Genomic DNA, 13673 nt, shown 5'->3' on the forward strand with positions numbered 1-13673 from the left:
GTCAAAACCATTTCCCATTTGGCTAAAGAGACGGAAGCACTAAAATTAGAAAACGCTGTTCCTTCATGATTGGGGAAAGGTCAATTAACGCTAACGGCACTATTCTGTTTGTGTTATCTGAAATAATTTTACATCACATCTGAACTACATTTGTTCTTTAGTGATGTATCGTTGCGTAACCCAATTGTTTTCTGGCAGGGAAAACAGCAGCGGCACACCTTCCTAGGTGAACCTTTCAAGCTGATACTCGGGAAATTCTCAATTTGACCCTTTTCTCGCAATCGATTCCACTGAAACTGCAGAAAATGGCGTCATTGAGTAGATATTTGGCTATGATCCATAAAAATGATTAGATCCACGGCCCACAATAATGCTACCCATAAGTAAAACTGCTGGGGGAAAAAGCATCAGTAAAATAAGCCTCCTATAATTTCGAAATAAAATGACAGGGATGACATTTAAAAAAAAATTGCAACACTGCGTTTCTGAACATTTAAAATAATTTTTTGGGAGGGGTTGCATTCTTTTTAAGGGTGACAATTTATTGCATGATAACTCATCTTTACCAATAGCATTATGAATCAAGTCCCACTCACCAGTTTTGACTCACTATTTAAATGCTGGTATCTTGCTTGACGATTGAAATTGTACAATAACAATAATTTATTTTACGGTTTTCCTCTGCATAGTTGAAACCGACAGTGTTTCAGAAGTAAGGATTCAAGCGAGGGTATAGCACAGGGGTGTGCAAACTATTCCAAAAAGGGCCGCCGTGGGTGCGGGTTTTCATTCCATCCCATAAAGAAGACACCTTTTCACCAATCTGGTGCAATCAGTGGATTGCAGTCAGGTGCTTCTTGTTTTCTACAGAAATCGCATTGGTCAAGGTGTCTGTTCCTGATCGGTTGGAACAAACACCTGCACCCACAGCGGCCCTCGAGGACCGGTTTGCCCACCCCTGGTATAGCATGACTTAATGGAAAGCAGGAGTGGACTCTCGTGGTACGAGTTTCAATACGAAATTAAAGAGAGATTTGACCACACAATCCAGACCAGAGGCAGAATGACCACAAGACAGCGCAAAACGATTAATTTTCTTGGATATAACATCAGTAAAAGTACACGGCCGAAGAATCAGGCCTTGGTATACATAGTTTCTGGTAACAATTCTGGCTTCTGGCCACCATCCATGCCTGATTTGCACTTGTTTTTTGCTTTATTTTCCAGAGAAAATGACTACGGGCTGTATCCCAGTGAAGTCCCATCTATGGAATTCTGTAAAAATACACCCTGAGGGGAATGTGGTGCTCACCTTTCTTGGGAAAGGTGCATTGGACACCATTGCACATACACGCCCACAAATGAGCATGCACCGTATAAATAACGGTTGTGGGCGATTGGCCGTTTGAAAGCGTTGGAAGCGTTGAGAAAGAACCATGGTGAATTATCAGGTGGTCATCTATACCGGCAATCAGGTCTTCGCTAACAGCATCAACCCTGTCTACATTAAATTAGTGGGCACCGAGGGCAAGAGTTGCCGCACCTTGGCCAGTTTCACCCTCATCAGTTGCTGGGTAAGAATGAAAATGTTGTCTTATTTTTGATTGGTCTCCAAACTATGTTAAAAGAATCATTCATTGTTCCGAAGAACAAGTGGGCAGGAAAACCGAAATGTAAGATTTATTGATTGTTCACAAGAAAAATGGGCAGGAAAACAGAAATGGAAGATGTATTGATTTTTCAGATTAGTACTTTTTTATGCTTTACATCTACTTTTCATGATGATCAGTATTTCAATTCTCGGCTGGCTAATATGAAACAATATATCCGTTTGATTTTAATGGGCAAATTTCGATAATCATGTATATACATACATACAAACTAAATTTGAGTTTTCTTATTTTTTCATCCATTGATTCTTTATATTTGGTCCAAGGTAGAATAGGTTGTTGCCAGTAGAGCAAAATACAGGCAGGAAAAACAAAAACAAAAAGGCAGGTTTATTCATTTTACAGTAGGCAAATATGTTGCAATCATGAATGTAAATGTTTACAAACTAAATTAGAGTAGAGGGACAGGTTTTCTTATTTTCCCCTCTTGCTGCTTTCGACTGTTTAGGATTGCTACATAGTACATTTAATTGTGGTAATAATGTGCTACAGCGCGGACGTCACTCTCGTTCGCTTTGAGTGAGGACATTTTCTGTCCTATGTTTCGTCCCTCCCATGTTGACTTCAGGTTTGGTAAGGTCTCATTTCTCAACAATGGTTTCTGCCCCAATTTCTACTGGCCGTCTTTCTTGAAATGCCAGATAGCCTTTTCGATAACGTTTTGAGCCTTGTTTTCCCCGTTTTCATGATTTAAAACAGTTCCCCGCTAGCATGTCCGATGCCGTGGCGGCGACCTGTTGCCCCCCCTCTCACGGATCACCTCTTTCAAAATACCCCCGCCGCCTAGACTCGTTTTCCTTCCAGTCTCAGTTCTTCCAAAATTTACTCTTTAAAATTGTGCAGTCTGTTTTATTTTGACGAGCACCTCTTTTATTCTTTTACAGAAGACTACTTTGACCATTTGCTGCCAGAAGTCCCTCGGACAGCTGGTCCTGATAGAACTGGACAAGCAAAACTATTACATTATTCCCAAAGATGATTGGTTCGCCAGCAAGGTGGTGGTGAAATGCTCCGAGAAAGAAGTCTACACCTTCCCCATTTACTCCTGGATCAGTGATGGGGAGACCCATGCCTTCAGGGAGGGCAAAGGTGTGGTGTCCTTCTGGGTACTCCTCCTGGGCACTACCCAGAAATAACCCTGGTGCCATCCGATTGTCTATCGCCAGCTTTGAGGATCTTTGACGACACCAGCTCTCCGGGTTTTGACGCGAGGAAGCAAGAGATGAAGCATCGCAGTGGCACCTACAAGTGAGGGTTCACTGGGACAACGTTTTTTTTTTACATTTCAAATGTCCACTATCTGAAAATATGCTAACCATTTACTCACCCAACAGGTGGGCTCAGTCTCACGATGGAATACCGTACTCCATCAACGCAGATGGGACAAATGACTTGCCCTATAAGGCTCAGTTTTCTCTTACCAAGTTAATCGAGTTAGGATACACGGCAGTCACAGGGTAAGCAAGCGCCTTACAAACCTTACCGTATTTATTTTCTATACCGCTTATCCTGGCAAGGGTCACGGGGGGTGCTGGAGCCTATGCAAGCCAACTACGGGCACCGGGTGGGGTACACCTGGAATTGTTTGCTAGCCAATCGCAGGGTACAAGGAAATGGATAATTGTTCACGCTCATAGCTAGGGCAATGACGAGTGTTCAACCAGCTAGCTTAGCGTGAGTGTTTTGGGGGTGTGGGTGGAAAAGCGGAGTACCCGAAGAAAACCCACGCAGGGCCGGGGGACAACATGCAAACTCCACACCAATCTAACACACTTACCATATTGGCCTGAATATAAGACGATCCCCTCTTTTTCGAGACTCAAGTTTGAAAAAAAACATTTGAACACCAAATTCATTTTTGATACAAAAAATAATTACACTACATCTGAAACAAATGATGAGAACAATATATTCCAGAGAAAAAGCATGTTATTTTGCCTAATTCCAATGATTAAAAAACTATCTATCACATCATATCTGAACAGGCAAAGACCAAACTAAAACTGTGGGCTGCCATGGACAAACGGGGTAACGAGACAATGAGGAACAGCTGGGTGATTTGGGAGCCAGCATCAATATCAGAGCACTGCCTTGTGTGATTTGTTCTTGTCAATCTCATTTTGGTTTATTGTGAAAAGGCTGCTATTTTGTTTCTCAGGTATATCCAGCGTTGGTTTCGGGATCTGGAAAACAACCAGGAAAATTGGAAAAATCTTGACCAGATCCGCGATAAGTTCGACCACAAAGGCATCGAAGTGGCAGGTACAGAGGCTTAATGCTTCTTTCGTTTTCCCCGACATTGTTTAAAATGATATCAACGTTCCTTCCCCAATTTGCCATTTCGGTCAGTCTGTTCCTTATGTGTGTGCCACGCAAGTGGGAAGTAGTCGCATTCAAGGGAGTCCTTGAGTCACGACCGAGTTCTGTTCCTACGCTAGCGACGTAACCCGAAGTTCCGTAAATGTCTCAGAGTTCACTATTAAAGTTTAAATTGACATCAAAACCCTTTAAGGTTCAAATCCAACATTGGACGCTGTACTTACTGTTATTGCCGAGATTCAGTTGGAAAGTTAAGCTTTTCAATAGCTTATTTGCAACCGAGAGAACGGAACAGTTGAAACACCATAAATCGACGGGAACAGTTGAATTATCATAAATCGGCGACGTGGTAACCCGAACCGTTCTTCACCGTGTTTTTGTCAGAATTTGTCCAGAAACACTGGAAGGAAGATTGGCTGTTTGGTTACCAGTTTCTAAATGGCACTAATCCCAATTTGATTCAACGTATCAAAATTCTGCCCGCTAACTTCCCCGTGACGGATGACCTGATCCGCTTTCCCAACAATTCCAACTTGGATCAGGAGTTGAAGGTAAGGCTTTTATTCCGGATGTTTCCAATGTCGAGAATATCAATAGTGCATTAGCTCGCCATCGCGATCCTTGTAGCATCTGCGATCAAAGCGCGTGGATTTGTTTGCTCTCTATACAGTATGGCAACATATACCTGTGCGATTTCAAGAACCTGGATGGGATGCGCGCCAACATTGTCGATGGGGTTCAGCAACACTTGATGGCGCCCCTCGTTCTGCTTCATCAAAGATCTGATGACACCCTGATGCCCATCGCAATTCAGGTGATTTAAGTTGACTCAAATGCATCGATTTCCGACAACTTGAAATTTGTTGGTGTTGGATTTGGCATACGGGACCGTGCTAACACCTTATTGGATTCTTTTCTGAGCTTCCTTGCGTCTTCTGGTCAGAGAAAGCGTCTTGATCGTTTACGTGTCACAATACAGGTTGCGTGCCCTCCATTCGCATTAAGTCATTCATCAGCCCTGATACAACAAAAATAAAGCAATATAAAAATGGAGTTTAAGGGTCGATAGATACTGGCCTATTGTTACAAAGTCTCAAGACCTTTGTTTCGTAAATAACAAGAATGGGACTTTAAAGTTAGCATCCACAAGAACAACAACAACAACCGCTACTGGAAACAATTTTGTGACAACCATTTGCCGACAGACTTTATATGAAGTCTGCAAATTTGATTTCATTTTATTTCATTTATTTTTTTAAATTCACCCTTACTCTTCACAGACTAAAAATTTCACCTTGCCAATAGTTTTCCACACTATGAATCACTCTTTTTTGCTGCGACTAATACTTCTGAACACCGACAGCCTGTTCTATTGTTTTTTTTTATGGTAGAGTTATCTGAACAACTGTTATGTTAACAGATACCTATTTAGCTAGTTGTTGTCCATTTTACTTTTGTTACTTTAATCACTAGCATTGGCTGGCGACTTAAACTCAGGTGCGACTTATAGTCCCAAAAAATATTGTAATTCAGACAGCTTCATCAAATACGATCTAGAAAGGCACGACCGCATCATTGACAGCAAAGTTCAATTTTTTTTGACAAATTGACAGCCACTTCCCTCCCTCACCTAGCTGGATCAGATCACCTCTGCCTATCTCTCACCCCCGCTTACACTCCACTCCGGAGGCAAACAACGCCACAAATAAAGACAATAAAAACTTGGCCCGACAACGCACTCTCTCAGCTGCAGGACTGTTTTTCCCGCACCAACTGGGAACTTTTTGTACACGACAACCTCCAGGACTATACGGACTCTGTACTTTCTTACATAAAAAACTGCATCGACAACGTCACTATAGATAAACGAATACGGGTTTTTCCTAATCAAAAACCCTGGATGACCAATGAGACACAGGCACTCATCAAATGCCGTAACTCCGCCTTTAGATCAGGGGACAAGATAAAATATAGCGCTGCCAGAGCTGAGCTGAAAAGAGGCATTAAAAAGGCCAAGGCAGCATATACCAAAAAAATTGAGGAGCACTTCACAGAAAATAACCCAAAGAAGATGTGGCAAGGAATACGACATATTACCAACTACAATAACAATAATATGTCTGTTATTGCAGATGCCTCACTAGCGGAGAAATTGAACCGTTTCTTTGCCCGCTTTGAGACTGACAAATCAGACCCAGTCTCAACACCCCCACCACCACCCTGCAGCAATACACTGACGTTCCGGGAACAGGAAGTGAGACTGGTAATGCGGTCTGTGAACACCAGGAAGGCTGCGGGCCCAGACGGAGTACCTGGGAAGGTGCTCAAAGCCTGTGCTGACCAGCTGGCTGGAGTCTTCACAAATATTTTCAATTGTTCCCTGCAACGATCCATCATTCCATCTTGTCTGAAATCTCCCACCATCATCCCTGTCCCCAAAAAGCCAACCATTGGCAGCATGAATGATTATAGGCCTGTTGCCCTCACGCCTGTGATCATGAAGTGCTTTGAAAAGTTGGTAGCCCGCCATATCAGGAATACAATCTCTCCCTCAATTGACCCTCACCAGTTTGCTTATAGAGCAAACAGGTCCACTGATGATGCTATTGCCATTGCTCTTCATACAGCACTGAGCCACCTGGAACACCCTGGGAACTACGTGAGGATGCTCTTCATTGACTATAGCTCAGCCTTCAATACCATAAAACCGGACATTCTGACTGACAAACTCTCCCACCTTGGACTATCCTCTTCAATCTGCTGCTGGATAAAGGACTTCTTGACCAACCGACCACAGACTGTTAGACTTGGTCCCCACCTCTCTTCCTCCATTACACTAAGCACTGGCTCCCCTCAAGGCTGTGTACTGAGTCCTCTTCTGTACTCCCTGTACACCTACGACTGTACACCCACCCACCAGTCTAACGCCATCATCAAATTCGCTGACGACACCACTGTGGTCGGACTCATCTCAGGAGGGGATGAGTCGGCTTACAGAGATGAGGTCAACAATTTGTCTTCATGGTGCTTGGTGAACAATCTCACACTGAACAACACGAAAACTAAAGAAATAATCTTGGACTTTCGCAAACACGGCACAGATCTGGCCCCACTCCTCATAAATGGAGTATGTGTAGACAGGGTCCAGTCCTTTAAATTCCTGGGGGTCCACGTCACGGACAAGCTCTCATGGTCTACAAACACCACGGCAGTGGTGAAGAAGGCTCAGACACGACTCCATTTCCTCAGGGTACTTAGGAAGAACAACTTGGGCACCAATCTTCTGAGAACCTTCTATAGAACCACTCTAGAGAGCATCCTGGCGTACGGCATCACAGTGTGGTACGCTGGAAGCACGGCGGCAGACAAAAAGGCCATGCAGAAAGTGATTAACACTGCCCAGAGGATTGTCGGCTGCTCTCTGCCCTCACTTGAAGACATTGCCAGCCCTCGTTACCTCAGCAGAGCCAAGAACATCATAGGGGACCCTTACCACCCTGGTCACAATCTGCTCCAGCTGCTGCCCTCTGGCAGACGCTATAGGTCCCACAAAGCTCGGACAAATAGGCTTAAGGACAGTTTTTTCCCCACATCCATCAGACATCTAAACTCGCGCTAACATAACACACATTCCCTTCTGCGGTATATGAATAGATGTTTGGTTGGTGATCTGCCTCCTACTAGCTGACTAGAAGTAAGGTAAGTGGAAGACAGTGTGAGGTAATCGAGAGGTAAGCGACCTGTATCCACAACAGCCGAATGACAGATTACAAGTCCGTAACTTACACTTATTTAGGTCTTTTGCCGATTAAACGTAGCTTATGGAGAAGCACCATCAATTTCGTCACACGCAGTTTCTGCGTGTGATGACAAGTAGGCTTTTGTGTTGTGGTAATGACGACATGGCCTATGTCCGATTATTATTATTATTAAAGTGCTTTATTCCTTCTCCGCTAGCTGAAGCAGAAGCCGGGAGAGGACAACCCAATTTTTCTCCCCACGGACTCCCATCACGACTGGCTGTTGGCGAAAATCTTTGTGCGGAGCGCCTATTTCGCCGAACACCAGCTCAATGCGCATTTACTGCGCACTCATCTACTGGCCGAAGTTTTTGCAGTGTCGCTGCTTCGCAATCTTCCAATGGTGCATCCCTTGTACAAGGTAACTGGAACGTTTTGGTAAAAAAAAAAAGAAGTCAAAATCCCACTTTATGGTCCTTCCCTCGAACTCAGTTTGATTCGCGGGTCACATTAATGGCAACTAGATCTCATGTGGGCTGGACCATTTTATTTTTGCCCTTAAAAATTCACTTATTGGCCTACCTCAAATGGTAGGGTGCTCACTTACCATCGTATCATGCGAAAGGTAAATGGATTGATTACTGCACCCTCAAAGTTTCACTTAGCTCATCATCAACTTAGCTTACCATGCAAAAGGTAGTCGGCTCGATTTCCGCATTCTCCAAGTTCTCACCTTTCAGCGTCACTATAAATGGTCATTTTTATGGAAAAAAAACCTGACTATACATACATGAGCATTGTAAAGGAAAGCCTTATTATTCATTGTCTTTTTTTTTTTAAGCCTTACTGTACATGGTCATTTTTTGAAGAAAAAGTCTTACTATACATGGTCGTTTTTTAATGAAATTAAGCCTTACGTAGCCATGGTCGTTTTTGATGAAAAAAAGCCTTACTATACATGGTCATTTTTTATGAAAAAAGCCTTACTATACATGGTCATTTTTTGAAGAAAAAGTCTTACTATACATCAGAGGTGGCCAAGTCGGGTCCTCGAGAGCCGCAACCCGGTCTATTTTCCATATCTCCCTCCAGCAACACACATTAATGAAATAAGCGTGATCGGCATCAAGCTTCTGGACAGCTTGCTGATGAGTTGATCATTTGATTCACGTGTGCTACAGGAAGGAGATATAAAAAACAGACCGGTTACCGGCTTTCAAGGACCTGAAATTGGCCACTCCTGCGCTAGCGGGCCACTTATGACCCAACGCCCGCACATTTGACACCCTTCTCTATCCCTTTAGCTCCTGGTACCCCACACTCGCTATACCCTGTATATAAATGTGTTAGCTCGAGACGCGCTAATTGGACCAGATTCAATCTTGTCAAAGGTAAGTGGAGTTTTTCCCCTCAACGTGACTTTTAAAAACCCACGTTTACATCAGCACCGGTCTCGTCACGTCTCAGAATGCCGCTGCGGGCGGGGAAGCATTGTTCAAGATCTTGGAGCGAGTGCTGTCCGAGACCACCTACAGGTCGCTTTGCCTCCCTGACAGCATTGCCGATCGCGACATGGAGGATGTGCCCAACTTCTACTACAGGGAGGATGGAAAAAAGCTGTGGGACTACATCAACGAGTACCATAAGATCCGCCTCCAAGCCAACAAGAAGCCTCGCTCTCTAAACAATTAAACCCACATTTTTCCCCAAAGATTCGTGGAGGGGATTATCCAGCACTACTACAAGAGCGACTCTGATGTCCAGCGAGACACGGAGCTCCAGATGTGGATCGCGGACATTTTTGAATTCGGATTCCTTTCCAATCCAAAATCCAGTGAGATTTCCGGATCGCCATCTTTCCCACGGTTCCGCCAGAGAGAGAGAGCAGCTCTGCCATGCCTATTTTTTTCCCTTCCAGGAATCCCGCAGAGATTCACCACTGTGTCAGATCTGATAAAATTTGTCACCATGGTGATTTTCACCTGCTCGGCCCAGCATGCAGCTGTAAACAGCGGACAGGTGAGATCAAATAAACCAGTCTTGCTTTCTATTCCGGCCAGTCTGAATTCAAATCAAACCATTTGCAGTTCGACTATGGCGGCTGGATGCCCAACACCCCCTCAACCTTGCAGCAAGCTCCCCCCAGCGAAAAGCGGAAGGCAAACGAGGCCACCGTGTTGCAGACTTTGCCAACTAAGGGCGTGACCGCCCAGGGAATGGCCACCACCTGGCTGCTCAGCCAACAGACTTCAGACTTTGTAAGTAAAGCAAATTTCAGGAAAAATATCTGTGGAAAAAAATGCTCATCCTGCGTTAGGGTTATTTTTTCCCCCTTAGTTCTTACCTTGAAAGGGTAGAATTTCAAGTCTACATGTGCATACATATACACACGTATATACTTATACGTACACATATATATACACACACATTTACATACACATGTATATACATACGTACACATATATACACATTTACATACACATATACACATGTATATACATATACATACACATATATATACACATACATATGTATACATAATCAATAATTTTTTTAATACTCTGAACAGGTACGTTCAATTAATGTGTGTAAAAAAAAAAAGGTGTGATAGTGGGACTTTAGAATAGGGAGTTACTTCTCAATCACCCTGTATATTAAAAAATATAAAGAAATATAAAGCTTCCTTCCTGAGCTTCTACTTCAATTGGGAGTACCCTCAGAAGTCTGTAAAGTTAAAAGGAAAATCCCCACGTTTTCGAGAATTTGTTAATAGCAGAAAAGTCGCACGTAATTGACGGCTACTCTTGGTGTGGACAGGTCCCCCTGGGACATTACCCAGAGGAGCATTTCACCGAGGAGACCCCCCGTCAGCTTCAGAAGGATTTTCGAACCAGCCTTGACGAGCTGTCCGACAAAATCTTCTCTAGAAACACTTATCTGAAAATCCCTTACACTTACCTGGATCCAAGTAATGTGGAGAACAGCGTGTCCATTTAAAATGACCAAAAGTGCTCAGATCATTTGACCGAATGATGAAACTGGATTTTTTTTTTTTAGACATCATGCTAGTCAAACATTTCACCTGCATTTTCCTCTGGAATTGTTTTACGTGTTCATAGTGGAGCTGTTTATCATCTAAATGTTTGAATGATGTGAAAATACAAGTGGAAAACTTTCATGCCTTTAAAATCGGATTTAATAATAGCAGAGCAAGTTTCACTTGAGTTGCTTTAATTTGGTTTCCCTATCGTCCACATTTAAGCATCACCGAACGCACAATACAAGTTTTTTTCTTTGGTATTGAATATACAATTTACACTTGCTGGATTTTCAGATTAGTTGTAGCAAATGTAACTTCATTTTAAATTCAGCTAAAACCTAGCATCAAAGATATTAACACTGATTTACTTGATTTTTTTCTCTCCTATAGACAGTCTTTTTAAATCCCTCACTATAAATAATGTAAGTGCTAATATTACATTAGTTACATTATTGAGGGCCTTTAATGAACAACTTGGGGAAAGTATGTTAATTATTTGATAACAATTTCCCTTTCAGACATCAACATTGTAGCATTGACATTTAAAATAAATATATTTTACAGCTTTTGTATAGGAAAGCTTTTTTTTACTATTTAGACCAACTATCAGATAATACAACAAATCGAAATATAGCTTTGGTATTTATTTTCAATACCATTCATTTGATGAAGAAAATGATTTAATATTAAAACATAACTGAGTAAAAGAAGCCAACTGAAATTTCTGTCAATCAAACATTTATTTACATTCTGCTCTGCGCTATTTTGGAATATGGTAAACATGCATATGACGCAATGTAAAAAAAAAATAATAATCATTAAACCAATCAATCCAACATCCTGTGCCCTTTCTTCATCAGAGCAATGCAACAAATGTGTTTTACGTGTTTTGGAGGACGTGGAATAATTCAATATACGCATGGCTTTCAATGAAAATCAACCAAGAATTTAGGTGTGTGATTAATTAACATGGCTGAATTTACATATTTAAAGCACACAATGAAAGCTCGCAATTGAGTATGTACATTTACTGGAACCCAATTTAGAAAAAGTCAATGGCTGCCAAATATTTTGACATTTTTAAATAGTAAAAAAAATCCTTTTGGACTGTTAAAAATGGATTGGACATTAAAAATAAAGCCACTTTGTTTGTAACTTTGACAACAAAAGTATATAAATAGCTGCACCGTTAAAGGGGGAAATGCGCTACCACTCAAAAAATAACATGCTCACATTGAACACATTTAAGTAAAAATCATTAATTAATTAGGAAAAAAAGCTTACCGTTTTATGAGAATAAAATGGACCTTTTCTCGGTAAATCCTCTCGTGAAATTGCAGAATCACCTCAGGACATGTAATTCATGTATTCTTGCATTATAATCATTTTTATATCCTTTCAAAAACAACATAGGATCATCATATCCACAATTTAGCCTCTTTTTCCTGCAAAACAATTGCTTTAGTCACATAATACTTGGTAGGATTTTTTAAAACAGCAAGGGCAAGCTTAATGTCATGTTTTTTTTGCCTTAATAGTGTGATTCCGGTGCAGACGATATTTTTTGCCAGTCAGGAACACACAGCGTAAGAAAAGAGAAATATTTCTGCTTCTCGTGTTTTAAAATGGAGCCAAATAGACATTCAGTCGCATTGGCCAAGCGATACACGATAAAACTTGTTGTTAGGAATTCCAGATTTTAACAAACAGGCTGCTGACGTTTTTCCCCGGAAAACGTTGGCATGTTTCCAATCTCCACACCCATAACGCACTGTCGCTTTCACCTTAAGACCGATAAAAAATTTCCTCACACTGTTTCCCCTGAAAAAATATTTATCAATGAAATGCTATTCAAGAAGACACAAAGCACAAAGAGCTTTTTAGAATGTTGCTGTTTTTGTGTCACCCTGTCATTTTCTGACAGAACACAAGCTTTTTGTTGTTGTTCTCTCGCTACATCATGGCACATACCAACCTACATACATACAGTTGTGGTCAAAAGTTTACATACACTTGTGAAGAACATAATGTCATGGCTCTCTTGAGTTTCCAGCTATTTCTACAACTCAGATTTTTCTCAGATAGAGTGATTGGAACAGATACTTCTTTGTCACAAAAAACATTCATGAAGTTTGGTTCTTTTATGACTTTATTATGGGTGAACAGAAAAAAATGATCAAATCTGCTGGGTCAAAAATATACATACAGCAGCGCTAATATTTGGTAAGATGTTTTAACACAACACACATTCCCTTCTGAGGTAATATGAAAAGATGTTTGGGTGGTGATCTGCCTCCTACTAGTTGACTGAAGGTAAGTGAAAGACAGTGAGAGGTAAGTGACCTGTATCCATAACAGCAGAATGCCAAATTACAAGTCCTTAACTATCACTTATTTAGGTCTTTTGCCGAGTAAACGCAGCTTATGGAGAAGCACCACCAATTTCGTCATACGCAGTTTCTGGGTGTGATGACAAGTAGGCTTTTTTGTTGTTGACGATGACGACAGGGCCTATGTCCGATTATTATTATTATGTATATATGTGTATGTGTGTGTATGTGTATGTATGTGTGTGTATGTATATGTATGTATATGTATGTATATGTATGTCAGTGGTGGACACTGCTGAGGACTTTTTACGACACTGTGGTGGCATCTACAGTGTTTTATGCAGTGGTCTGTTGGGGACGCGGGAGCACGGAGAGGGACAGGAACAGGCTGAATAAGCTGGTCAGGAGGGCCAGCTCTTTTCTGGGCTGTCCTTTGGACTCTGTGGAGGAAGCGGGAGAGCGGAGGATGCTGACCAGGATGATGTCCATCATGGACAGCACCTCCCACCCCCTGCATGAGTCTGTGGAGTCCCTCCAAAGCTCTTTTAGCAATAGACTGCGGCACCCTGATTGC

At 41.9% G+C, this 13673-nt stretch overlaps 1 protein-coding gene across 1 annotated transcript; it reads left to right on the forward strand.

Annotated features, from left to right (window-relative positions):
• The first annotated feature begins 1032 nt into the window (after nt 1–1032).
• Nucleotides 1033–11572, forward strand: LOC144077014 (hydroperoxide isomerase ALOXE3-like). The gene is made up of 15 exons (XM_077604441.1): nt 1033–1144; nt 1228–1574; nt 2555–2759; nt 2837–2918; nt 3005–3127; nt 3829–3932; nt 4374–4540; nt 4660–4803; nt 7947–8150; nt 9034–9120; nt 9197–9366; nt 9442–9563; nt 9648–9748; nt 9817–9987; nt 10547–11572. The coding sequence occupies exons 2-15, from the start codon at nt 1437–1439 to the stop codon at nt 10724–10726; spliced, it is 1998 nt and encodes a 665-aa protein (XP_077460567.1). The 5' UTR covers nt 1033–1144; nt 1228–1436; the 3' UTR covers nt 10727–11572.
• Nucleotides 11573–13673: the final 2101 nt, after the last annotated feature.

This window comes from Stigmatopora argus, chromosome 7 (genome assembly GCF_051989625.1).
Source record: "Stigmatopora argus isolate UIUO_Sarg chromosome 7, RoL_Sarg_1.0, whole genome shotgun sequence".
Lineage (NCBI taxonomy): Eukaryota > Metazoa > Chordata > Actinopteri > Syngnathiformes > Syngnathidae > Stigmatopora > Stigmatopora argus.

Bases quoted from the DNA above. Each gene is read 5' to 3' on its own strand.
- LOC144077014 (XM_077604441.1), top strand. From the start codon at position 1,437: ATGGTGAATTATCAGGTGGTCATCTATACCGGCAATCAGGTCTTCGCT. The intron at 1,575-2,554 runs GTAAGAATGAAA...ATTCTTTTACAG, and splicing joins TCACCCTCATCAGTTGCTGG to AAGACTACTTTGACCATTTG. The intron at 4,804-7,946 runs GTGATTTAAGTT...CTTCTCCGCTAG, and splicing joins TGATGCCCATCGCAATTCAG to CTGAAGCAGAAGCCGGGAGA.